Source organism: Anser cygnoides, chromosome 6 (assembly GCF_040182565.1).
Source record: "Anser cygnoides isolate HZ-2024a breed goose chromosome 6, Taihu_goose_T2T_genome, whole genome shotgun sequence".
Classification (NCBI taxonomy): domain Eukaryota; kingdom Metazoa; phylum Chordata; class Aves; order Anseriformes; family Anatidae; genus Anser; species Anser cygnoides.
The window spans coordinates 17,896,494-17,919,758 of NC_089878.1; the positions used below are offsets into that span (position 1 = coordinate 17,896,494).

A 23,265-nucleotide genomic window follows, 5' to 3' on the forward strand; every position below is an offset into this window, starting at 1 on the left:
GGAAATTTAACTGCAGTATTGATTCTGGACACAGAGACTCAGGCTTTCATTTTCATATTTCCAAAAATCGGGATCTGTCTAAAAGAATTTTAAACATCTCTAAGTTAAAGTGTGTTTAGAACAAAACAAAACAAAACCCCAAACCCTAAACCAGGTTCATTTCTTTTCTTTTAGCTATCCTAATTACCTCCATGCTGAAGGACATCAATGCTGAAGAGAAAGATACAATAACATTTGAAGTTACCGTTAACTATGAAGGTATCTCATATAAATGGCTCAAGAATGGGGTAGAAATAAAATCAACTGACAAATGCCAGATACGAACAAAGAAGCTCACGCACTCCCTCTCAATAAGGAATGTGCATTTTGGTGACGCTGCAGAATACACTTTTGTTGCTGGAAAAGCAGCTTCATCAGCGACTTTATATGTGGAAGGTATTTGCTCTCTTGATTTGTATATTTAGTGGCTTACAGTGACTTAAATAGAAGTATGGCTCTCATTCTATTCCACCCTCCCACAGCTCGTCACATTGAATTTAGGAAACATATTAAAGACATTAAGGTTGTGGAGAAGAAGAGGGCTATTTTTGAATGTGAGATTTCAGAACCTGACATTCAGGTTCAGTGGATGAAGGATGGACAAGAACTTCAGATTGGTGACAGGTAAATGATTGCTTCTACACCATATAGCCTTTTGTTATATATTCTCTCCCAGGAAATAACTTGTTCACTTTCTTTTCTGATTTCCTTAGGATGAAAATTCAGCGTGAGAGATATGTCCACCGTCTCATCATTCCTTCCACAAGAATGTCTGATGCTGGTCAGTACACTGTAGTAGCAGGTGGAAACACATCCAGTGCCAATTTGTTAGTGGAAGGTCGTGACATTCGTATCAGAAGCATCCGTAAAGACATTCAGGTACAGCATACATAGGAGAATAAATATTTCATAACTTTATCATTCTACTCAAATAATCATGCAAAGGAAGAGCAACAATATCTAACCTGCAAATGTCATAGCAGGACAAACTGTAAATGTAAGGTCAGAGCATTCCTCTAGGAAGGTTTGGTGAAGTGTGAGACCATCTGTAAATACAAATGCTATTTGTAATATTTCTAATACTTGTTCTTAGGTCATTGAGAGACAAAGAGCTGAAATTGAATTTGAAGTTAATGAAGATGACATTGAACCACAGTGGTACAAGGATGGTATTGAGATCAACTTCCAGTATGAGGAAAGATACAATTATGTAGTGGAACGGAGAGTTCATCGAATGAGCATCTTTGAAACCACTTACTCCGATGCTGGAGAATATACTTTTGTTGCAGGACGTAATAGGAGTTCTGTTATTCTCTATGTGAATGGTACGTATATCCAAAACCAATACTTTGACTGCATTTATTACCCTTAATTTTTCTGATATTTATATAGCTTTTCTCAAATCCTAACCTTGGAAATAAAAAAATAAATCCAAAGGGAATTTTATCTATGGAACACTGCCAGAATCCTCATGTACCTGGATGTTTCTTGCTCTACTGAAATCGCTGTTTAGCTGCTGAAAGTGCAGTGACATTTCTTTTTCCCTCTGTATTTGTTTAGACCGGGAAATTCTGAAGTCCAAATAAAACTAATTTGCTCATATGGACAAATACACCTTGACAGAGAGGGACCAACCAAACAGTCATTGGAGGCATTTTGCCAAAAAACACTTATTTTAATGCAGCTAGTTCTGTTAAGGCAGTTGCTTATCATTCTTGCTTCTACCAAGGGCAGATTTTCATGAGCAAGCAAGGCTGGGAACAACAAGATTAAAATTGGAAATTTCCTTGCTAATATTTTTGAAGCCTCAGTAAATATAATTAATAAGATTTTTCTGTCTTTTTCTCCCTCTCCCTCCTCCCCTTCCCCTTGCCTCCCAATTTGCAGCTCCAGAGCCACCCCAGATTATTCAGGAGCTAGAGCCAACCACTGTGGAGTCTGGTAAACCTGCCCGCTTCAGTGCTATGATATCAGGCAAACCCCAGCCCAAAATTTCCTGGTACAAAGACGATCAACAGCTTTCTCCAGGTTTCAAATGCAAATTTCTTCATGATGCACAAGAATATACTCTATTGCTGATCGAGACTTTCCCTGAAGATTCAGCAGTGTACACCTGTGAAGCAAAAAATGACTATGGAGTTGCTACAACTTCAGCTTCACTTTCAGTGGAAAGTGAGTTTCCCATGCTCACATCGAGCATGTCTATGAAATGACATTGTCAGTAATCAGCTGTATCTGATCTTCATCTTGAAAAATGGCTTCCTTTTTCTTATCCTTTAGTCCCAGAAGTTGTTTCTCCTGAGCTAGAGGTGCCAGTGTATCCACCTGCTGTCATAATACCACTTCGTGATGCTGTTACATCTGAGGGACAATCTGCTCGTTTTCAGTGCAGAGTTACAGGGACAGGTGGGTTTAATGAAATACTGTACATCTTTTCATCTCTCAGAATTTTTCATCTTCAACTCAGAAAAAATGCTGCACTGTATGTGCTGAAATCAGTCTTTCCCTAGAGGTACAGTTGTCTGATATATACACACTGCAGATTGTTACTCATTGACAACTAGCTATTAAGCAAGTTATACATCACAGGGTGGTAGCAAGCATGGAAATTATATTCTGTCTTAAAAAATAAGTATTTCTGAAAAGAATAGCACATCTGATTAAAAAAAAAATGTCTTGGAGACTTCGGTGTTTCAAATGCTATCCGAAGTTGCAAAACTTTGTCACTGTAATAACATGCAGACTTTCTAAACAGAATATCAAGAGAGAAAACCATTATCCTGTTACATGAACATGGCAAAGTTTCTGATGTCACACAGCATTGCATCAATTATCTGAAGAAACAGACCAAAATTGTACTTTGATCATCCTATTATTGCTGAGCACTTCTACAAACTCTAAACTGCCACTGCATTATTTTCCTAGCTTTAAAAGGATTTCTGTTTACTCATTGTCTTTTTAAGTGTAGAATTTTCCTTAAATATGTTTTCTACTTTTAAGTAAATAGGATATCATCTTAAAATTTAAATAATTCCAAGTTAATTAAAAACCAAATCAAACTACATTTCTTCACTTCAGCAAATGGTCTTGAGTATGATTAGTAATAAAATATTCACATGGTAAAGTGTAGAATAAGATCTAGGTCCAATCCCAAAGAATTTGCAATTTTAAAAGGTAAAAAACATTCCAACTTTAGAAATAATCTTGAGTGATATCTGTGTAAAAATCCACAATAAATTGTTAGCACATGTGTGTGTAGATATGTGTATATATATATACAGACAAATATATAAAAGTTGCATTTCCATCACTTAAAGTCAAAATTCAGTTTTGATATGCTTCTCCCTTTAAAAAGGCTGGACAAATCTATTTCTGCCATAAAAGTGATGATAAACTCAGAAAATACATATTCGAAAGACTGGCCTGCCCCCTATGCTAAGCACGCTGGTTTAACTTTTTTTGAAAGAACCATATTTATGTAAATGTTGCAGTTTTATTTACAGCACAGAGCATAAGGAACCTTTCATCTAAGTCCCCTTTATTGAATACCCAAATGGATTTGAATACCGCTCACTTGTGTTATGAAAAATGTTTCTATTACCTTAAGTAATACACTATTTAAAAACATTGTTTAAGGTTGCACGCCGCAGCTGGCTATTGAAAACACTGCCTTTTTCTTCTAATGACAGTAATCACACTATTTGTGTGGAAAAAAAAAAAAGATTCATAATATAATACAGTGACAGGTAAAGAAGCACACTTAAAGTCAGGCTTCATTCCTTTTCTTTTCCAAGTGTATGAAATCTACAGAAGTAATACTTCTTATTTAGGACTGTTACAAAGAATCAAAGACAGGATCTTTCTGGAGAAATATGATCTGTAAAACTTAAAATATTTATGATAAAAAGGCAATATATTGTCCTTCTTAGTAAAAAAAATGAAAAATGAAAAAAAATTAAAAATCCATTTTAATTTGTTCAAACAGTTCAGCCTAACCTAGTGATTTTATAACCTGTTTAATCAGGCAATTGTAGCATAATCCCTTTTAAAAAATGTGACTTTCACTAATTTTAGCAGTAGAAAAATATTTTTAAATTTATACTTTAAGAGAGGAAAGGGAAAAAATGATTTTTATTCAGGACTATAGCCGCACTAGAATAAGTTTTCCCATACAAATATTTTCAGGGTAGAAATCAAAACTTAAAAACTACATAGGCCATTTTCCAGTGATCATATGTTATCAGAGTAATGCAAGGCATATTCAAACTGATACTTGAGATAAAGATTGAGATTTCTCTCACAAATAGAAATATAAAAATAGTATTTATTTACAAGTCTCATATCATAACTTACAGATTTATTTTTTTTCTTTCTGTTGGTTGAGCAGATCTGAAAGTCTCTTGGTATAGCAAAGACAAAGAGATCAAGCCATCACGTTTCTTTAGGATGACTCAGTTTGAAGACACTTACCAGCTGGAGATTGCCGAAGCTTATCCAGAGGATGAAGGAATCTATACTTTTGTGGCTAGTAATTCTGTAGGCCAAGTGACAAGCACTGCCACATTGAAGTTAGAAGGTACAGTGTACAATTAAAGATGTCTTGTTTAGGTCATGTTCCAATACTAATCTTAATATACACTGATGATATGTGAGTCATTGTCTGTTGTCTTTTAACTCAACTAATTGCTACCGTTTACAATGTCCACAACATACACGTTATGCAAAGGAAAAAGTATTTCACAATTTTGCAATGTTCCATTCACATGACCTTTTCTTTCTCTCCAGTATTATAGTCTGGCATGCACCAAACATCGTAGTAATCTTCTCTCTAATGGAAGTGCTTTGTTTACACATTCTTGCTTTTGATTGTGAGGAGGACCTAAGAAGAGATTTTGTGTAAAATATATTGCTTTGAAAATTTTGAAAACATGTTAAATAAGGATGTGTAGTAGCCTTGGGAAGCTGAAAAGATATAGTTCACATTGATACATAGATTGGTTTGGGTTGGAAGGGACCTTAAAATCATCTAGAAATACAAATTGATGAAACATTCATCAGAGTTTTAGAGCATAAATATTGTTGGGAGAATCTGATATTTAAATTTTGTATTGTCCTTGATATTACTTAACCATAAACATTTTCTTTTTCTTTTTTCTTTTTCTTTTTTTTTTTTGCAACAGATTTTTTAAATGATGCGTTAGAATAATTAATGCTGTTAAGTTGCAAGTAAGAAAAAAAATCTTGAAAGAGAAAACAGCGTAGAGTAAGAAATTAAAAGTTGGCATGCTTCTTTTCAGGATTTAAAAAGGTTGAAGAACTTACAACAAAGTCCCATTGGCATGTTTCTTCATCTATTTCACTTAAGGAGGAATCTATTGGCCAAAGGCCCACCTTTATCCAGCCTATTTCAAGCTGCAGGGTGTGCAGTGGGGAAACAGTCAGATTTCAAGCTAGAGTCTCTGGCATACCCAAACCAGAAATCCAGTGGTTTCATAATCAGCACCTCATGTTACCAACAAAAGACTTAGTTTTCCACTTTGATGAGTCTACAGGTGCAGCTATGCTCATAATAGTAGATGCTTTCTTAGAGCATTCTGGCCAATACTCTTGCAAGGCAAGAAATAGTGCTGGAGAAACAACTTGTACAGCTACACTTACAGTGACTGAAGAAGGTAAAGCCCCATTTTTATTTCAAAGGGATTCAGTTTGTTGTATACCACTCTTTTACAATGTTACTAACGTTCTTTCCTCATTTCACACCTTTTCTTTAGCAGCTAATGTTATTAGTACCTACTATCTGTAACCCAGCCACTCTCATTTCTTCTGTTTAAACTATAACATATTTGAAGATTTGCAAATTTCTATCTTGATGTAGATCAAGAAATAGAATCATTTTACTGAAGGAGTTCAGATTTTTAAAAATGGAATTAAGTAATGGCTGTAGCATTGACTTGAGGTATTTTGCATTATCATGTAGAAAAGAAAAAGAAAATACCTCCTTTAAAAGTTCCATACTAAGCTATCTAATACTGAAATTCACAAGTGAAAGAAGAAACAAGCATCAACTGTGTATCAACTGCATGACTAGACTAGGCATCATTTGTCATTCACATTTGTGAATAGATATTCTTTCTGTCAAGAGCATAGTACATCTGGCATGCTGAGTTTTCAAGTGAAGATCACTCATTTTCATCCTCCGTGCTGTATGATTTTGTTCACATCATGGCCCAGTAAAGTTCTTTAGATACTAATATTGTTATTTCTTGTTACTTGATTACACAGTGCAAGCCCTAGATAGGAAAAGTTCTGGGAAAGATGTAAAAGATTCTATGCGGTCGCAGGCTCTATCAGAACTTCATGTTGCTCCTTTCACAAAGAAGAACATTAAAGCTTTTCAAAAAGAATTTAAATCAGTGCAACAACCATCACAGGAATTGAGTGTACAGGTTTTTGAAAGCATATCTGAAAGTTTGACCATGAAAGCTACGTCACTTGAAGAAACAGAAGCCATGCACACAACAATCCTTTCCCAAACATCTCAGGACACCAGAATCTCTATGGCCACTGCTCAGGAACTGAAAGATGTTCCTCCAAAGATTCTTCTGCAACTCAGAGACTTAACTGTGAAATCTGGTGACATTGCTCAGTTCATATGTGCCTTAGAAAATGAATTCTTCTCCGAGTTTCTTTGGGCTCATGAAGGTGAAAGGATAGAAGTGTCTGAAAAACTGAAGATATCACAAAATGGAAGTGTCCTACTGCTGACGATCTTAAATGCCCAGCTGACAGATCAAGGACTGTACAGTTGTACTGTATATAATGATCACGGAGGGACAACAACTACTGCAATACTAACAGTCAAAGGTGGTTATCTGACTTTAAAAATTATGACTTACCTTTTGTAACTTCATTATCACAGCCTATAGCTCACTAATATTTCTTTAATTATCAGCATTTAATTGAGAAAGCTCTAGTAATAATTCTTTGGGCTCCCACACGCACATAACTTTATGGCTCTATTCATAAGTGTTGTAACTTCACGCTTCTTCCCAGTACGTAACAGAAGTCTGTGGCTTTTTATTCCTCATATTCTTCATGATATGCAATGAGATGTAAAGTAGAACAGGCTGGTAGGAAATTTTGCATTTTGAGAATTCCTGAAGATGGAGTTTAAGGGATATAGGGGTGTCAGGTAAGCAATATTAAACTACGTCCCTGGTCATTTCAGATTGTAGGGGTCCAACTTGATTCGCATTCATCAGGATTGTAATTTGCTTGAAAGGATTAATGGGTGCAGGTTCTGTATGACTGCACTAATGGATTGTCTTCTTCCTTTCACTTGCCCTGATCTAAGTATTTATTTTTGCCAAGGCTCCTTTCCCTTCTTCCTGACATCATCATATTAAAATGTTAGTTGGGTTACTAGTGAAAACTCAAAAATGTATTATCACTACAATAGACAGGTTATAGTATTTCTGAGCTTGAAGGAATCAAGAGCAGAAAAGTAATGAAGAAATTATTGATGCAGTGACATTGATTTGACTCTTACATGCTGACATTTCTTTATTCATTGCTGAGTTGTGCGTAGTAGTTTACATAATTTTCTGCTGCTACTTTTCTGCAGCTACTTCCGCTGTTACATTGAAGCTCTAAAAAATTGAAGATAGGTGTGTATTAGGCCTTATGGACCAAATCTTGGTCCCATGAAAGTCATATAGACTCAACAGGGACCTCAGCCCAGCAGGAAAAAAGCTCTTAAATGTGTGATCAGTCATATTTAATAGCCTTATGACACTAACGTGTTAGACATTCTTTTCAGTACTAATTAATGCTTGTTTTTCTTCCCCGCCTAAATATAAGGATGCTTTTTATTCCTGCAAAACATCTGACCTAATCCTTTTCCTAACTTTATTCTTACCTAGCTAAAGAAGCACAAGCCAAAGCAGTAACAAAAATTACCCTTGAATCAGATACTAAAAGCTTTAAAGCAGCCAAAGATTGTCAGTTTAAAGCATCTGAAGTTAAACAAGAATCATCCAAGAAAACCTCAAGCTTATTTATATCTACCTCCCAAAGACTACATGAAGCTGAGAAGCAAAGAAGCAGAGTCTACTATCCTGATGTTGTGCCATGGGAAGACATTGCAGAAACTGATGCCAGAGCACCAAAGTTTCTTGAAACTCTGCCTTCAGAAACCATTGTAAAAGAAGGAGATGATGTTTTACTCTTTTGTGTAATGAAGGGCGTGCCTACACCTTGTGTGCTCTGGCTGTGCAATCAGCTAATAGTTGAGGAGTCTGCACTGTGTTCCTTAAAACATGATGGGCCACTGTGCAGTTTAAGATTGTTGAAAGTTGGTCAGAACCACAAGGGTATATACAAGTGCAGAATAGTTAATCCTGCAGGACAAGCCGAGTGCAGCACCCATCTGAGAGTGACAGGTTGGCAACTGCATGCTCCTTCCAAGTATCAATTCCTCTTTCATAACATCATTGCATTACAGTACATTCATTCCCTGGGAGATGATAAAGAACAAGAAACATCTCATAAGCCTGTGGGTTGCTGAATGTTTTCTTCAGGAATTTAAGGCATGATAAAGGCATGTTACAATAGAAACCTTCCCTCACCCTTCCAAAAAACAGAAGCAAATCTTGTAGAAAAGTATACATGGCAAACAAGTTTGAAAGCATTCAATTACTCTGTTCTCAAAGTTTATCAAGTATTTGAGTTGTTTGGCATGCATTTATGTGTATTTATGTGTGAATTTCTGTATCTTTGCAAGAGAGAGTGAATGTTTTTACTTCCTAAAATGTTGGCTGGTACATTTAGCAATTTTAGCTCAAAAAAATCTGTTTTTTTTGTTTTGTTTTGTTTTGTTTTTCTAGCTCCTGAAAAAATTATTCATGAGAAGCTAGAGGAAGAGATTGAAATGGAAGTGAAAGGTACAGTCACTAATAATGTTACACTGAATAAGTAGTTACCAGTATTTAGTAACACTGAAAAGTATTTATCTGCTTCTGTGTAGTGTCTGATGGGGAAAAACAGACAAATTTTAAAGCATATTGGAACATGTTGCATGTTTGTTTTGATATGCAAAGGATTACCTGCTTTATAAAGTTATTTAAGTTTTAAATTGTTTAAAACTTCAAATTTATAATTTTGCAGCTATATTCTGAACTTTTACTTCATGCTTTGCAGCTATTCACAGAGCTTTTATTTGTTCAATTTCCTTTTGAATGCATGGAATAGTTTACTTCAGAAGGAAGCTATACAAATTTTAATCATATTATTTTTAAGCAAGTTATCAACCTAACCTTAATCAGTTCAATGGACGTTATCAGATGGATGAATTCTACTAGAAAGCATTTGTTGTTTAGGATATGTGAAAGCTATACATTCCCATTGATTCCTTGCACTTCATTTACATACATTAATTCATCATTATACATCTCTTACCCTGGCTTGCAGATAGCATATGTGGTTCATGTTGCTTGCTTTTTTTTTTTTCCCCTGTGCATAACACTGTGAAGTTAGTGGCTGTATTAGTTCGAATAAACGCCTTCTCATTTCATGTTAGCTAATTACTTATGTTTTTTTGTATATCTTTCAAAATATTTTTTCTCAATTGTTTGAACATTTAATCTATAAACAGAAGGGTCAGAAAGGGCGTTTATTCTACTGTCTGCAAGTCAGGTAAGATTTTCTTCTTTGCTACCCAAAGACACACAGCTTTTCCAGGCAGCAAAAACACACACACAGAAGAACGTGTTATTTTGAAATTCATTTTTGCTTGTTCAAGAAGAAATTTCCACAGTCTGAAGAAAGAAAAGACAACGAACGATTTTCGTGTCAATCTTTTAAACAGAGCAAGGCGTTGCGTTTATTCGAACAAATATGGTGAGTGAATTACTTTTTTTTCCTGGGTGTGTGATGAAATGTTGCATGCCCATTTTTTAATTCAATATATTGCTATTTAATTTTTTCAATCAGATAGCAGACAGAGTGGGGCATGCTGTAATCCCATCTCCTTTTCTTGCAGGGCAGCACAGCAAGTTGAACCTTGAGGGACCTGAGGCAGCAGCAGTGCTGGACTGTCCCCAGAACTGCAAACCCACCTTCATGCAGGGCCTCAAATGTAGGTCTGTTTTGGAGGGGGACCCTGCTGTCTTCCAGTGCAAGCTGGTGGCATGCCCGCCACCCCACATGGCATGGTTTCACAACAACCGGCCAGTCCACCAGGACTGCCGCAAAGTGATTCGCACTGAGAGTGAGGAGCACATGCATAGTGCCAGCCTGGAGGTGCGGGATGTGCGAGAACATGATGCTGGCAGCTACAGGGTATTTGCCATTAACAGTGAGGGCTCAGCTGAATCCACTGCCTCACTGCTAGTGGCACGTAGTGGTGAGCTTCAGGGCTTGGGTTTCAGGGGGAAAGTGGAGTTGATGCAGGAGAGCTGGGAGTGCCTGCTGCAGCAGCGGCAGCAGGACCGGCTGCGGGTCGTGCTTCGCTGCACTGGTTCACCCTTTGACAAGGGGCAGGAGGCTGAGCAGCTGCTCCAGAACCTCTCCCCAGCCCAGGGCAGGGTACGAACCATCCATTTCCAGAGGTTGCCACTAGTGGGATCTCATCGTCTGAGGCCAGCATGTGGTGGGGAGCAGAGAGACACAGTGATGAATGCTGATGAGCTGTTGGATGAGGAAATCCGCTGGAAGCTGCAGCGGCTGCGGGAGGCAAAGAGGGCAGCACTGAAAAAGAAGCAGGAATCCTTCATGTCTATGCCCCAGGAGGGTCCTCCTGGGAAGCTCAGCCCACCTGAGGCACCTGGCAAGGTGGATGGCTCTGAGTCCTTCAAGGTGCAGGTTATGGAAGGGTATGGCAGGCCCAAGGCAGCAGGGAAGCGATGGCAGGCACCAGGTGGGCTCCTGGAGCCCTGCCCACCTCTCTTCGTCCAGGAGGTCAAGCCCCAGGAGGCTGTTGAGGGGCACAGTGTTACCTTCTCCTGCCTCTTCCATGGCCGCCCACAGCCAACAGTTACTTGGTACAACAATGCTGAGCCTGTGGGGCGCATCCGGGGCACCGCAGTTCACACCACAGGGTGCCGCTCTACACTGACCTTCCCATCTCTGCTCCCACAGCATGGTGGCAGAGTCACCTGCGTGATCTTCAATCCACTGGGCACAGTCAGCACCTCAGCTGCACTTCATGTGAGGCGGCAGATGCCAGCCTATGACGCCATTAAGGAGAGGGAGAAAGAGGAAGAGAAGAAAGAGGAGGAAGAAAAAGAAAAGGAAGAAGAGAAGGAGGAGGAAAAAGAAGAAGAAGAAGGGGAAGAAGAGAAGGAGAAAGAGAAAGAAGGGGAGAAAGAGAATGAGGAGGAGGAAGAAGAGGAAGAGGAGGAAGTCAGCCTGGCCTTTGCAGTGGAGCAGGGATTGCCAAATACCATTCCAGACTCAGACCTACTGTCACTGCCTGTGGAAATCAAAATCACTGCCCCCACTCCAACACCAGAGCAAGACACAGACATGAGGGAGACCACACAGCCCTCTCCAGATCAGGCTGCACCTGCCATAAAGCACAAGTTCAAGTTTTCATTTGATGTGGGAAATGAGCCACCCCAAATTGTGGCAGAAACCCCAGCACGCATCCATTGCTATGAAGGGGAGGCAGTTGTGTTGGAGTGTGCTGTGTCTGGGCAGCCTCCACCTGCTGTGGCCTGGTCCCAGAACAGACAGAGTCTCTCTGCAAGTGAGAGGCTTATGTTTGAGGAGGGTGAGAATGGCATTCATCGCTTACACATCCGAGGGGTCTCTGTCTCAGATGCTGGGCTGTATTGTTGTGTGGCCAAGAATGTGGCTGGAACAGCCCAGACTGTCTCTGAGCTGACAGTGCAGCCTAGTGCACACAAGTTGTATAGCAAGGATGGAGGTACTGAGGAACTGGCTGGCATGAACCATACCCCGCAACTCCAAGGCCTCAAAAAACTTGGGAAGGAGGAAGAGGAACAAATCACATGCTCCAAGGAGGAAGAATCCCATCTGCCCTGGCCCTTGCAGTGGTCTCCATCTTCTGGTGAGCAGGTTGAAAAGGATTTCAGGGAAGGTAAGATGGAGGAAACAGTGGTGCTGGATATCATGGAGGTTTGTTCAAGGCAGGAAATGGGTTATACAGAAGAGTGTGTAAGGGATACAGATGATATTTCTAAGATGAGGCAGCATAGGGGAAAAGCAGTCTCTGAGGAACATGGCTTTGGAATTGATGCCACTGTCCTGCACCCAAGTATGTCAAGGGAAGAGCATGAACTTGTGGCCAAGGACTCAGGTCACTTTTCAGAGGAGCTGGAGGCTGAAGGAGACAAGTTGGCACAACATACAGACAGTCTGTCCTGGGAATTCTTGAAGTCACCATTTATGGAAGTGAAAGGGCAAATGCCTGCCTCTGAGCAGTCTGCTCTGACAAGTGAGTGTGAGGATCCACAGTTTTTCATTCCTGTATCACCACTGGTGCAAGAGGAGAGTGACAGCTACTTGGAGGAGAGTGATGCACCTGCCTGGGAGGCAATGCCTTCTGATGGATCTCCTGTAGATGAGCCAAGTGTGCCCCACCTACAGGACAACATTACAAGCACACCCACAAAAGAGCCATTAGGCTTTTATAACTTCTGTGCAGAAGAGCAGCAGGAGGAAAAGGCTAAGGAGCAAGAGAGATCAGTAGATATTGAACAGAACATTGAGGTTGATGACCATCTTCATAAAGAAGAAATGATTGGTGCTGGGGATGCTGCACACTGGGAAATATACAATGATAGACAAGTGCTTCAGGAAGCAGAGCCTGACTACTCTTTGGATCTAATTCTTACTCCTGCTGACATAGCAAAATCAGGTCAGGATTTTACTGAGGAAGTTGAAGTTCACCCAGAAGCTCATTTCAAAGAGCAATTACTGTCATCTGAGACCGATGATACCAGTATCATATTTGATTTGAAGAAGTTTGTGGAGCCTTTCCCAGCTAAAGAATCTGTGGACACAAAACAGGCACAACCCCCTGCAGGTTTGGAGAGTGTGCAGCCGGAAGAAACTGGGCCCATCTCTCCTGTGCACAAACATGAAGTGCTTGTGGAAGAGATTTCTCTAAGTGAGGAGCTGTGTCAGATCTATAGGATGCAGCTGGAGGAGGTCAGTGCCCAGGAAGAAGCGCAGCCAACAGAAATCAGGCAGCCTCATTTGCGAATCCCCAGTGGGAACCGTGGCAGCATCGCACTATCTGCTGAAGAGAGGACTTCTGCTGAAGAAATTCATGAGTCAGAGGCAAACGTCTGTGGGGAGGATTCACTTGAGGGACAAAATCATAGTTTTCTGGTGCAGCCCACAGCAGATTTCCAAAGGACAGTACAGGAAACACGTGTGTGGGGGAGTGGGGAGAGGCTGGAGTCAACAGACACTCAGAGTGACAGCTTCATCAGTGACTTGAAAAAAGCTGCACTTGAGAGGAAACCCCAGCCTGGGCATCAAACAGAGGAGGAAGATGTCTCTGGGGTAGAAAAGATCTTTGAGAAAGTAGTGAGCAGTTCCACTTGTGAAATAGAAAGCACAAGTTATCCTGAGGGAATGCTCAGAGACATCCATCCAGAACCAAACACAACTAACGGTTTCTCCTTTGGGCAACTCCAACTTGGTTCGATAATGGATGATTCTGTGGCACAGAAGGAGCAAAGGAAGGACTGTGGGGGCAAGAAGAGGACTCCCACTAAGAAAGCCTCTGAGAACAGCTTGGATGGTGGAGGACTATGGGAAGATGTTTCTGCAGGTCCAGAGCCCAGTGCTGTTCAAGCCTCAGAGTTGGAGCCTGACTTCTCCCTGGCCAAGTATTTAAGGTCAGCAGGGATGCAGGAAGCTCCAGATGTCAAAGGCACAGCTCAAAAGAAACAGCGAGAAACCATCACTTCCCTGGAAGTGGAGGAGGTTACCTTCAGCACGGTTTATGACTATTACAACAACCAGCAGGAGCTGGCCCGGCCCTTCTCTCCTGAGTCAGAAATGTCCATAGAGCTAGAGAGTGGGAACGGAGAGGATTCACCTGATTCAGACCGCTTCTACACACCTCCCTCCTCAGTGGAGATCTTTGAAACTGCTTCATCAGCATCCTACCACACACCACTCAGCACACCTGAGCGCTATTCCACTCCATCTGAGGGCTCAGAGTATGGCACACCACCTGAGCACTACTCTACACCATCTGATGGATCAGAGTACAGCATGCCACCTGAGCACTACTCCACACCATCTGAGGGATCAGAGTACAACACACCACCTGAGCACTACTCCACACCCTCTGAAGGTTCAAAGTGCAACACACCCTCTGAGCGCTACTTCACACCCTTCGAGGGACCTAGCTCTGCATTAGGGGACAGAACACCACCAGAGCGTTACCGGACACCCACTGGAGAGTATATGGATGCCCTGGCAATGTTTACTCCCTGTGAGGAAAGCTGTCAGACTCCAGACCACTCATGGGCTGAGGTGTTTAGGACCCCCCGTGAAGCCCTGGAGCCATCAGGCAATGAGATGCCACCTGCGTTCCTCAAGGCATTGAGCAGGAGGAGGCTGTACAAGGGCAGCACACTCAGTTTTGTGGCTGAGGTGGTGGGTGTGCCTGATCCAGGGGTGAAGTGGTATCATAATAAATCTCTTCTGGAGATGGATAAGAGAGTGCGGATAGAGAAGGATGGGAACAAGTGCATGCTGGAGATCACTGAGATCCAGAAAAACGATGAAGGACAGTATCTGTGCCATGCAGTGAACATTGTCGGGGAAGCTAAAAGCATTGCCCAGGTGGAAGTTTTGTCTGAAGATGGGCGATCACTAGCACTGCCACCCCCTGTGACCCACCAGCATGTTATACACTTTGACCTGGAGCGAAACACATCCTCACGGTCACCTTCACCACAGGAAATCCTTCTGGAAGTGGAGCTGGATGAAAATGAGGTGAAGGAGTTTGAGAAGCAGGTCAAAATCATAACTAGTCCTGAGTTTAGCCCAGATAAGAAGAGCATGGTGGTTTCCCTGGATGTCCTTCCACTTGCCCTGTTGGAACAAGTTTCAGGCTTGGCCTCAGAGGAGAGTGAGGATGTGAAAATTGATTTCCAAGTGACAGAAATGCCTCCCCGCTTTGCTGTGCCCTTTGCAGATGTGGAAGTTACAGAAAGCTCAGAGGTAGCCTTTGAGTGTGTGGTAACAGGTACTCCTGTCCCAGTAGTGCAGTGGTTTAAAGGTGACACCTGTGTGACACCCGCCTCAGGGAAGTATGTTGTGAGTCAGAAAGAGGGACTTCACAGTTTGAAGGTCCTTAATGTAGGTTCTTCTGATGGTGGCTGGTATCACTGCCGGGCGATCAATAGGCTGGGAGAAGCAATGTGTAAAGGCTCCCTCATAGTCAGAGCTCAGCGGGGAGCAAGTGCTAAGTTAAGCAGTGAGGCAGACATGAGCAGTGAACCAGAGAGGCCCCAGAAGTGTGACTTGCTTATGAGTAAGACTGTGTCCCCAGGCAACTGGTCAGAAGTAGAGCTAGAATTTAAACCACACATGGAGAACTCGGAGAGAGCAATACAGCTGCTTGCAGTGACTGAACAAGAGCAAGAGGTGGAAGGGCAGAAATATGTCGATATTAGTTTTGATGTGTTTGGAGAGCCATCCCAAGAAGAACAGATTGAGTTTAAAGCAGAGGACTCAGAGAGCTGCAGCTTTGAGTTTCAGGCCACAGAAACCCCTCCCAAATTTCTGAGGCTCATTTCTGACTACAGTACATTTGTAGGTGCCTCAGCTTGTTTCCAGTGTCTTGTGACTGGTTCCCCTTACCCGAGCGTTCATTGGTACAAGGATGAGATGTTGTTGGAAGGAGACAGGTACTGTGTGCAGGAAGAGCAGGGGGGTTCTCATAGCCTAACTATTGAAAATTTGATGCAAAGTGACAGTGGGAAGTACAAATGTATAGCTACTAACAGGGCAGGAACTGCTGAGACTTGTGCAGTGTTAACGTTATACTAAATGTCCATAACATAGAGTCTCTTCTGAAACACTAAATGTTATATACTGTCGTTCACTACAGGTAAAAATGTAACAATCATTTTAGGGGCATTGTTTTTCGTCTCTTTAGGGGTGAAATTCACTCCACATGGGCATGTTTCTATCTCATTTAAATTTACTTTCACTGTGAAATTTAAGTGAGATTTATGGTGTGCATAAGTTTTATGCACACTTTCTGTACTGAGGTGCATTTCAGATTCCTCCCAAGCTCCTTACTCATTCTTGTAAAGATAATTTAATTGACATTCATATATATAGGAATCATTTGTATAGTGTACATATCCCTGTGTGTCTGTAGCCATGCAATTATTATTTTACATAGGCTAGAAATCACCTAAAAATGCTAAATTTACCTTTTTCTTGGAATCTAACAGTATGGAATACTGACTTAGGCTTATGGCTTACTTTTTAGTTTGGACATAATTCCATGAAAGAACTCCTTAAACTGGTATTTCCCCTTCTCACAATGTTGTGTCAGAAAATGTGAGTCTCTCTGATTCAAATCCTGTGTCTACAGTTTCTGTCATTGCAAAACTCTTACATCCATTGGTCTCACTCTGTTGACTTAATTAAAAAAATAAATCATAGGATTCCATGAGTCAAATAAAGTATTCTGTTGCAAAGAAAAGTGATACAATGGAAAGAGAATAGAAGTTTTGCTTTAGTAGAGACTGGACAGGATTTTTACTCTATTACCAAGTAATAAACATAAAAATCTATTTTGTACTGTATCTTTAAAAGTTAAAGAGAAAGGAGAGGGAGCTTAATAAATCGATGTAACTGTAAATTCATTAACATATTTTTTTTGTCCCCATATTCCAGTGTCATTCATAGGAAATACATAGTAGTAAAAAAAAGTAAGAGATTTTTTTATGCAGTATTCTTGTTTCACATTAGAACTAAATCTCTACAAATTCTTTTTTTTCCTTTCTTTTTTTTTTATTAGTAAAAGTTAGGTATGCTATGTTTCAATATGACCAGAAATAAATAGAATACATTCAATTGTTACCTCTGGCATTTTCTCAGCATAAAAGATTTTTACATTAATGTTCTCAGTTTGAGTATATATTTTTGTATTTAAAACTAATATTTAGGAGGAGGAATCAGCAGTAGCTGACATAATTAAATCAAAACTAAAGTAATCTGTCTTACATAAGCAATGATAAATTGATTAAGCAAGTATGTTAAAGGTATAAAAGTTATTAATTAATATTTATCAGAAGTTAAATAACTGTAATGCATGTGCCAGCTTTCCAGTTGCCTATATGCCAAAGTGAAACCCTAAACAACCCTTAGCAAAAATTACTTTTACTTTAATTATTTGTTTATGATGTTCATCACATTATTTACAAATTGCTGTCTGTTGCCTTGCAAACCTCTTTAAGGAGAATGGTGATTTTAAGTGTGAGAGAACTATTACTATAGTACAGCCAGCTATGTTTATGCATGTTCTTGTTTCTGAGTTTGACATATCCTCACAATGAGGTCAGTATGCCTCAAAAACTCAGTCTTTTAAGATAATCTCATCACTTACTCAGGATAGTCATTTTTGTTCAAAAGATTCACTTTGCCCAATTGTGCTGCCCAGTATAAACTCAACTTGTAGGAGAGGCAACTTCTAATGACCCAGTATGTGACTGGAGTGGTTAGGTTAATACCATTGTGTCACTTCGGTTTCTTCCCAGTCATGACCCCATAATCAATATTTAAGTATGTTGTTAATAGGTGGAGATAATTTTATTTTTTTTTAGGTAACATTGGTAGGAAAGAGAAGTGGGAGTGTCTGACCCAACATTGTGATGGGAGTTAATTGCTTCTTCATCTGTCCATTCCGTGTGCAGATGTGTAACACTAACTGATTCATTAGGCAGCAGAGGTCCCTAGGGAAGTTGGCATGAATTGTTCTATGCTATGCATTAGCTGTGACATGAGTCTTTTAGGTACAAAGTCAATGAGGCCAGAAAGCCTTTGGTTAGGCCCTAAGCAATTATGACCTGTGTTTAATTTGCACATAAATTAACTGATTTTTTCAGTAGAAATAGGTCTGCTTCAAAGCCTTGTATCCAAACAGGTCCAAGTTCGTAATCACATCTGAAATATATGGCCAGGCATATTTATCTCTATCTGTGCAGCAGTGTTTGTGTTTTTTTGTAAGTTTAAAAGTCTGATTTTAAGTTTCATACATTGGCCAGGAGCACAGTGTTGTGCTTGTGAAGATAGAAAGCCTGACCTAAGATACAACAGTATAAATCTGGAATAATTCTAGTTTAAATAAACTTCCTCTGGGGCAATTGGTATAGCTTTAAGCTATGTTTGATCACCAACCTTCAAAATGTTTTGCTTTCAAAGGAGCTAAAAATATCACAATTTTATTGTCAGGTTTAATGTCTTCAATTTTACAAGTCATGTATCTTTAAAAAAAAAAAAAAAGAATGAATTATGTTTGTTTGTCACCAATGTGTAAATGTTAGCATGTATGGCTAATTTGTGAAATAAATATGTAAAATATTTAAGTCCGTCGCTTCTTGTACTTTATTCATTTCACAGACATAGCTACAATATAAAATAATCTGTATTTTTTGTCATAAATATGACAAACATGAACACAAAAAAGTGCATTAATTTGTACTCCACTCCTGTATATAATGCCTTCTCATGTCTGTTATCGTAAGTTCCCTTCTGCAATTTTTATACTTTCTTATGGGCCCCATTTCAATTGATCATCCTCAAGTTCACTAGCACATTGTATTTCTGAGGAAGCTGCTCTACTGGTTTAATGAGGCTGTTAGTTAATACTAAGGGATAGATGTAATTTTCTTTTTTTTTTTCCCGAAGTGTCTCTTCTGTGCAGGTGATCACTGTACGCACTGTGTTATGTCAAGTACACTATGATGTTTGTAGAAAGATTAATAATTGCTAAAACCAATGAGAAATAATTGGGTATGGCATATTCTGTTCTTCTCCATAGCTGTGAGGACAACAGGATTTGATTTCCAAAGGTTTTATTTGCATTGTGCTTTTCCTGGATAGCTTGTTTTGTTCCTGGAAATCTCAGAATTCACTGATGTTTCTAGTGTCTAGGATCTGCAGAGGACAGACAACATGTTCTTTCCATGATGTCTGTTTCCTCACATTTCAAAATCACCATTAGAACAAAGCAGTTCATCATATAACTGTCCAAGTTCACAAAGGCAAGAAGAAAAACCTTGAAGTGCTCTAATGTATTTTTCTTGGGTCTAACAATGGTTTTAATATGCAGGATAGTGCTAGGGAGGAGTTTAAAAGCAGAAAGGAAAAGCAATGACATTAAATCAAGAATGTAAACTCATGGTTTTAGTAATAATGGTGTTGTAAGTGCAAGGGTCTACTGATTTAAAAAAAAAAAGGGGGGGCGTGGGGGGCAGGAAAAGCTGGTAAGGGAGTGGAAATATCTTGTGTTAGACAAAAAATAGAGTTGAAAGTAGTGAAGTAACTGCACCAGAAGGAAGTCTGGTGTGCTGTAAAGTTTGTCATATTTTTCCAAAACTAAATCTAACAATCTGTTTTTTCTTGGTGTTTTAAATTAAACCAGAGCCTTAGCACTGTTCTCCTGTACTTGTTTGTATGACTGCACATATAAGTATCTACAGCACATACCACTTTAATTATATTTTTGAAATGCATCAATGTTGTGCAACTGTTACTTGCAGCATACATTGAATACCACAAGAGGTTATGACTAACCCATACTGTGATGTTAGGTTTAAAGAGATGCCCATGTTGATCAAGATAGCAAGTTCATAAGTAACCTAACAGCACACTGTGTGTGGTTATTTATGGTAAGTGCATATTTAACAGAAGGAGGACCTTCTGTTCATGTTCATTGTTACCTGCTGCACAGGAGATTGTTACCTGCTGTGGAGAAAACCTCCACATATACAAAAACAGTTGCACTAACAGAGTTGTATATTACTCTTTGCTGTTTATTGCTGCCTTCAAGTGGTCACTTCAACATTCTAGTAAAACTAAACATATTTTTTTTCCCATACAGACTTCTCTAGTTCTCTTACTGTGCCTTCTGAGGAGGGAAGAAGTGAAGGCTACAGCAGCAGCCTTCAGTTGCCTGATAGAGAAAAAACACTTGAATTTGAGCCTGAAAAAACAGTTTATTCCAGCCAAACAAAGATGAAAATGGAGGAGGGGGGCAGTGCACCTGTTTTCCTCAAACAGGTCTCAGATGTTGAAGTCTGGCAGGGAGATGTAGCTAGGCTTTCTGTTACTGTTACTGGAAGTCCCACACCCAAAATCTTGTGGTTTTTCAGTGATGTCAAGTTAACCCCATCCTCAGACTGTAAGTTAGTGTTTGCTGGAAATGACCACAGTCTCATCCTCCCATATGTGGGCATGCAGGATGAGGGCAAGTACACGTGCATGGCCAGCAATGTACATGGTGAGGCTGCATGCAGTGCCCACCTCCATGTGAGGCAGCGGGTACCTGGGGCTCCTTGTTTTGCCAGGGCACCAGACAGTGTGCAGTGTGCACCAGGCTTCACCGCTGTCTTTGAGTACACCGTGGCTGGGGAGCCATGCCCTGATGTGGAATGGTTCAAGGGGACTGAGCGGCTTTTCTCTGATGCACGTCATTCTGTGTCTCACAACCCTGATGGCTCGGGCTCCCTGACGGTGTGGGAGTGCATGGAGGAGGACACTGGTCTTTACACATGCAGGGCAGTGAGCACCTTGGGTGAGGCTGCATGCTCCATTGAGCTCCTTGTGCTGCCCAAGGAACATGCCGTGTGTAGGCAGAGCCCAGCCTTGCAGCACTCTGCAGTGGCAGAAGACCAAAGCCCCCTCTCCTATGAGGAGGCCAGCGAGCTTCCCACTGTGAAAGAAGCACTCAGTCTTGAGGCCGTGAGGGAGCCCGGGGCTTTCTTCCAGCTCCAAGTAAGCCAGGTGGAGCACATGCTGCCCAAGGAGGACATCTTGCCTAGCCTGCCACCAGCCTGCCTCGCTGTGCAGAGTGTTGAAGGGATGCTGGCCCAGGCAGCCACAACACAAGAGAACAGCAGACTTCGGGCAGAGTCACTGCAAAACCTTCCTACTGGCCCCCAAGGTGCAGTGCCTGGAGCAGCAATTGAAACACAACTGCCAGGCTGCCTTGGGACTGTGGCTGCACAGATGCTCTTGCCCAAAGAGCGAGTCATCCCTGAGGAGGAGGAGCAGATGGCTGTCCTGGAGACAGAAGTTTCCCAAGCCCTTCTGCAGGTGTCAAGCACCACTGAGAGTTATGCCATAGATGGTGACCACTTAAAAGTCCTAGATGGCTTCCAGGCAATGAAAGGTGAGCTAAAGGCTGAACCCGGATTTCCTTCTGAATTGGCCTGCACTGGGAGTCAAGCTGTTCCCTTGGAGAACATTTCTGCCCTGGAAACAGCAGAGGAAGATTTTGCTGCAAGAATTTGTGAGGGACAGGCTATAAGATTTCCCTTACTGCTAGAAGAAAAACAGCCATTGGAGGAAGAACATGTTGTCAATCTTGCCAGCCCACTTAGGCAGTGTCCAAGGGTAGAGAGACAACCACGTGAAACAATGTACACTCACCAGCTCCAGGCAAGCCAAGTCCTTACCAAAGAGAGCCAGCTCACTGATCAAGTTCCCAAGAGCTGCAACCTCGACATAAAGTCCCAAATTAGAGATGCACTAAAAGCTGCAGTTGTAAGTGAGCAAAATGTCTTATTTACAGAATGGTTGGCTGATAAAGAAAGCATTGAAGTACAGACAATAAAAATCACCAAGGAACATAAACACACCTGGTGCACCTATGTTGTGACCACAGGAGGACTCACTCCCGCAGAAGTCCCAATCTCCCTGGCAGAAGTCAGCATTCAGACAGCAGACCAGAAAAAAGTCTTGAAGGAGGCTTTCTATTCTCTTATTTATGAAGAAAAACATCTCTTAACAGATGAAAAATCCAAAGCATTGCCAGTCCATCCCCATTCACTTAACTCAGGAAAATCCTGTGATGAAACCTCTGAGCTGGAGCCCCAGCAGGCTGAGAGAACTATGGAGGCAGAAATACCCCTGGAGCAGCCTTTGCATGCAAAAGTAATCAATACTGTGACTGAACACGGTCAAATCAAGGATGTAGGGGCAGCTGCATCCACTGCTGATGTAGCCTATGCAGGTGTTCCTGTTGAGAAACCCACAGAAGTACTGAAAAGGAAGGAGAAAAGGGAAGAAATATGTGAGCAAGAGGGCAAAGGGGGTCTGGAAAATAAAGGTGGGAGTCTAGAGGATGAGCTGGGCAAAGAGAATTACCCTATTATACGCAGCAAACTGGTCAACACTACTGTGGAAGAAGGGGAGACTGTCAATCTAGTGTCTGTCATAACAAATGTCAGAGAGGTGAATTGGTACTTTGAGGGTAAACTGGTGTCTTCAGGCAACAAATTCAAGTGTTTGCAGGATCAAGACACATACACACTAGTAATCAGCCAAGTGTGTGGGGACATCCACCAAGGAGAATACACATGTGAGGCACTGAATCAAGGTGGAAAAAGAGCAACAACAGCAAAAGTCACAGTTGTTAAAAGAGGTTGGATAATGGGGATAAAATTCTGCCTTTCTAATACACGGTTGTGCTAATGAAATTGCCCTACTCTGTCTATCTGGATACAGATACAATACTAATATAATCACAACACTAATGACAGGGTCCCCTTTCTCCCTGGATTTATGGTCTCCTTTTACCACATTGCAGTCTCTTACTCCTGCATCACACAAGCAAGATCAGGACAAGTTATACTGCAGTCCTGACTGCTTCATCCCATGATGAAGTTCAGCTATACTTGCCACTCTTCTCACTGCTGCATCCAGTCTTCAGAGTCATTGCACTGTTTCAGCACAATTTCTTAACCACACCACCATTTCTCACAGCTGTAAGATAGTGTGTATATGTTTATATTGCAATATTACCACATTGCTATTAAACATTAGTTTTCCAGTTTCACCACTGTGTTTTCTGATGTCATTAAGCACCATGACACTGTCTGTCCACAGTTTTTCTCCTTTACAATCACTTAATGTGGATTGCAAATAAATAATCTGTTTTGTTTCAGTTAGTCACTTCACTGTTACTTTCTAGAATGCCAGTATGCATGGCTTTGA

The 23,265-nt window shown here is 40.8% G+C and overlaps 2 protein-coding genes across 2 annotated transcripts in view; both read left to right on the top strand.

Annotated features, from left to right (window-relative positions):
- Nucleotides 1–23,265, top strand: part of LOC106029845 (titin) — a 244,523-nt gene that overhangs the window by 30,898 nt on the left and 190,360 nt on the right. Inside the window, exons 37-45 of the mRNA XM_066999168.1 lie at nucleotides 175–435; nucleotides 522–663; nucleotides 753–918; nucleotides 1,133–1,364; nucleotides 1,927–2,211; nucleotides 2,320–2,445; nucleotides 4,427–4,615; nucleotides 8,925–8,981; nucleotides 20,150–22,693. Coding sequence (XP_066855269.1) covers nucleotides 175–435; nucleotides 522–663; nucleotides 753–918; nucleotides 1,133–1,364; nucleotides 1,927–2,211; nucleotides 2,320–2,445; nucleotides 4,427–4,615; nucleotides 8,925–8,981; nucleotides 20,150–22,693 — 4,002 coding nt within the window. The remainder of the gene's footprint in view (nucleotides 1–174; nucleotides 436–521; nucleotides 664–752; nucleotides 919–1,132; nucleotides 1,365–1,926; nucleotides 2,212–2,319; nucleotides 2,446–4,426; nucleotides 4,616–8,924; nucleotides 8,982–20,149; nucleotides 22,694–23,265) is intronic.
- Nucleotides 9,071–18,632, top strand: LOC136791165 (muscle M-line assembly protein unc-89-like). The gene is made up of 3 exons (XM_067000073.1): nucleotides 9,071–9,117; nucleotides 9,761–9,936; nucleotides 10,079–18,632. Exons 1-3 carry the CDS (start codon nucleotides 9,071–9,073, stop codon nucleotides 16,078–16,080), a joined length of 6,225 nt encoding a protein of 2,074 aa, XP_066856174.1. The 3' UTR covers nucleotides 16,081–18,632.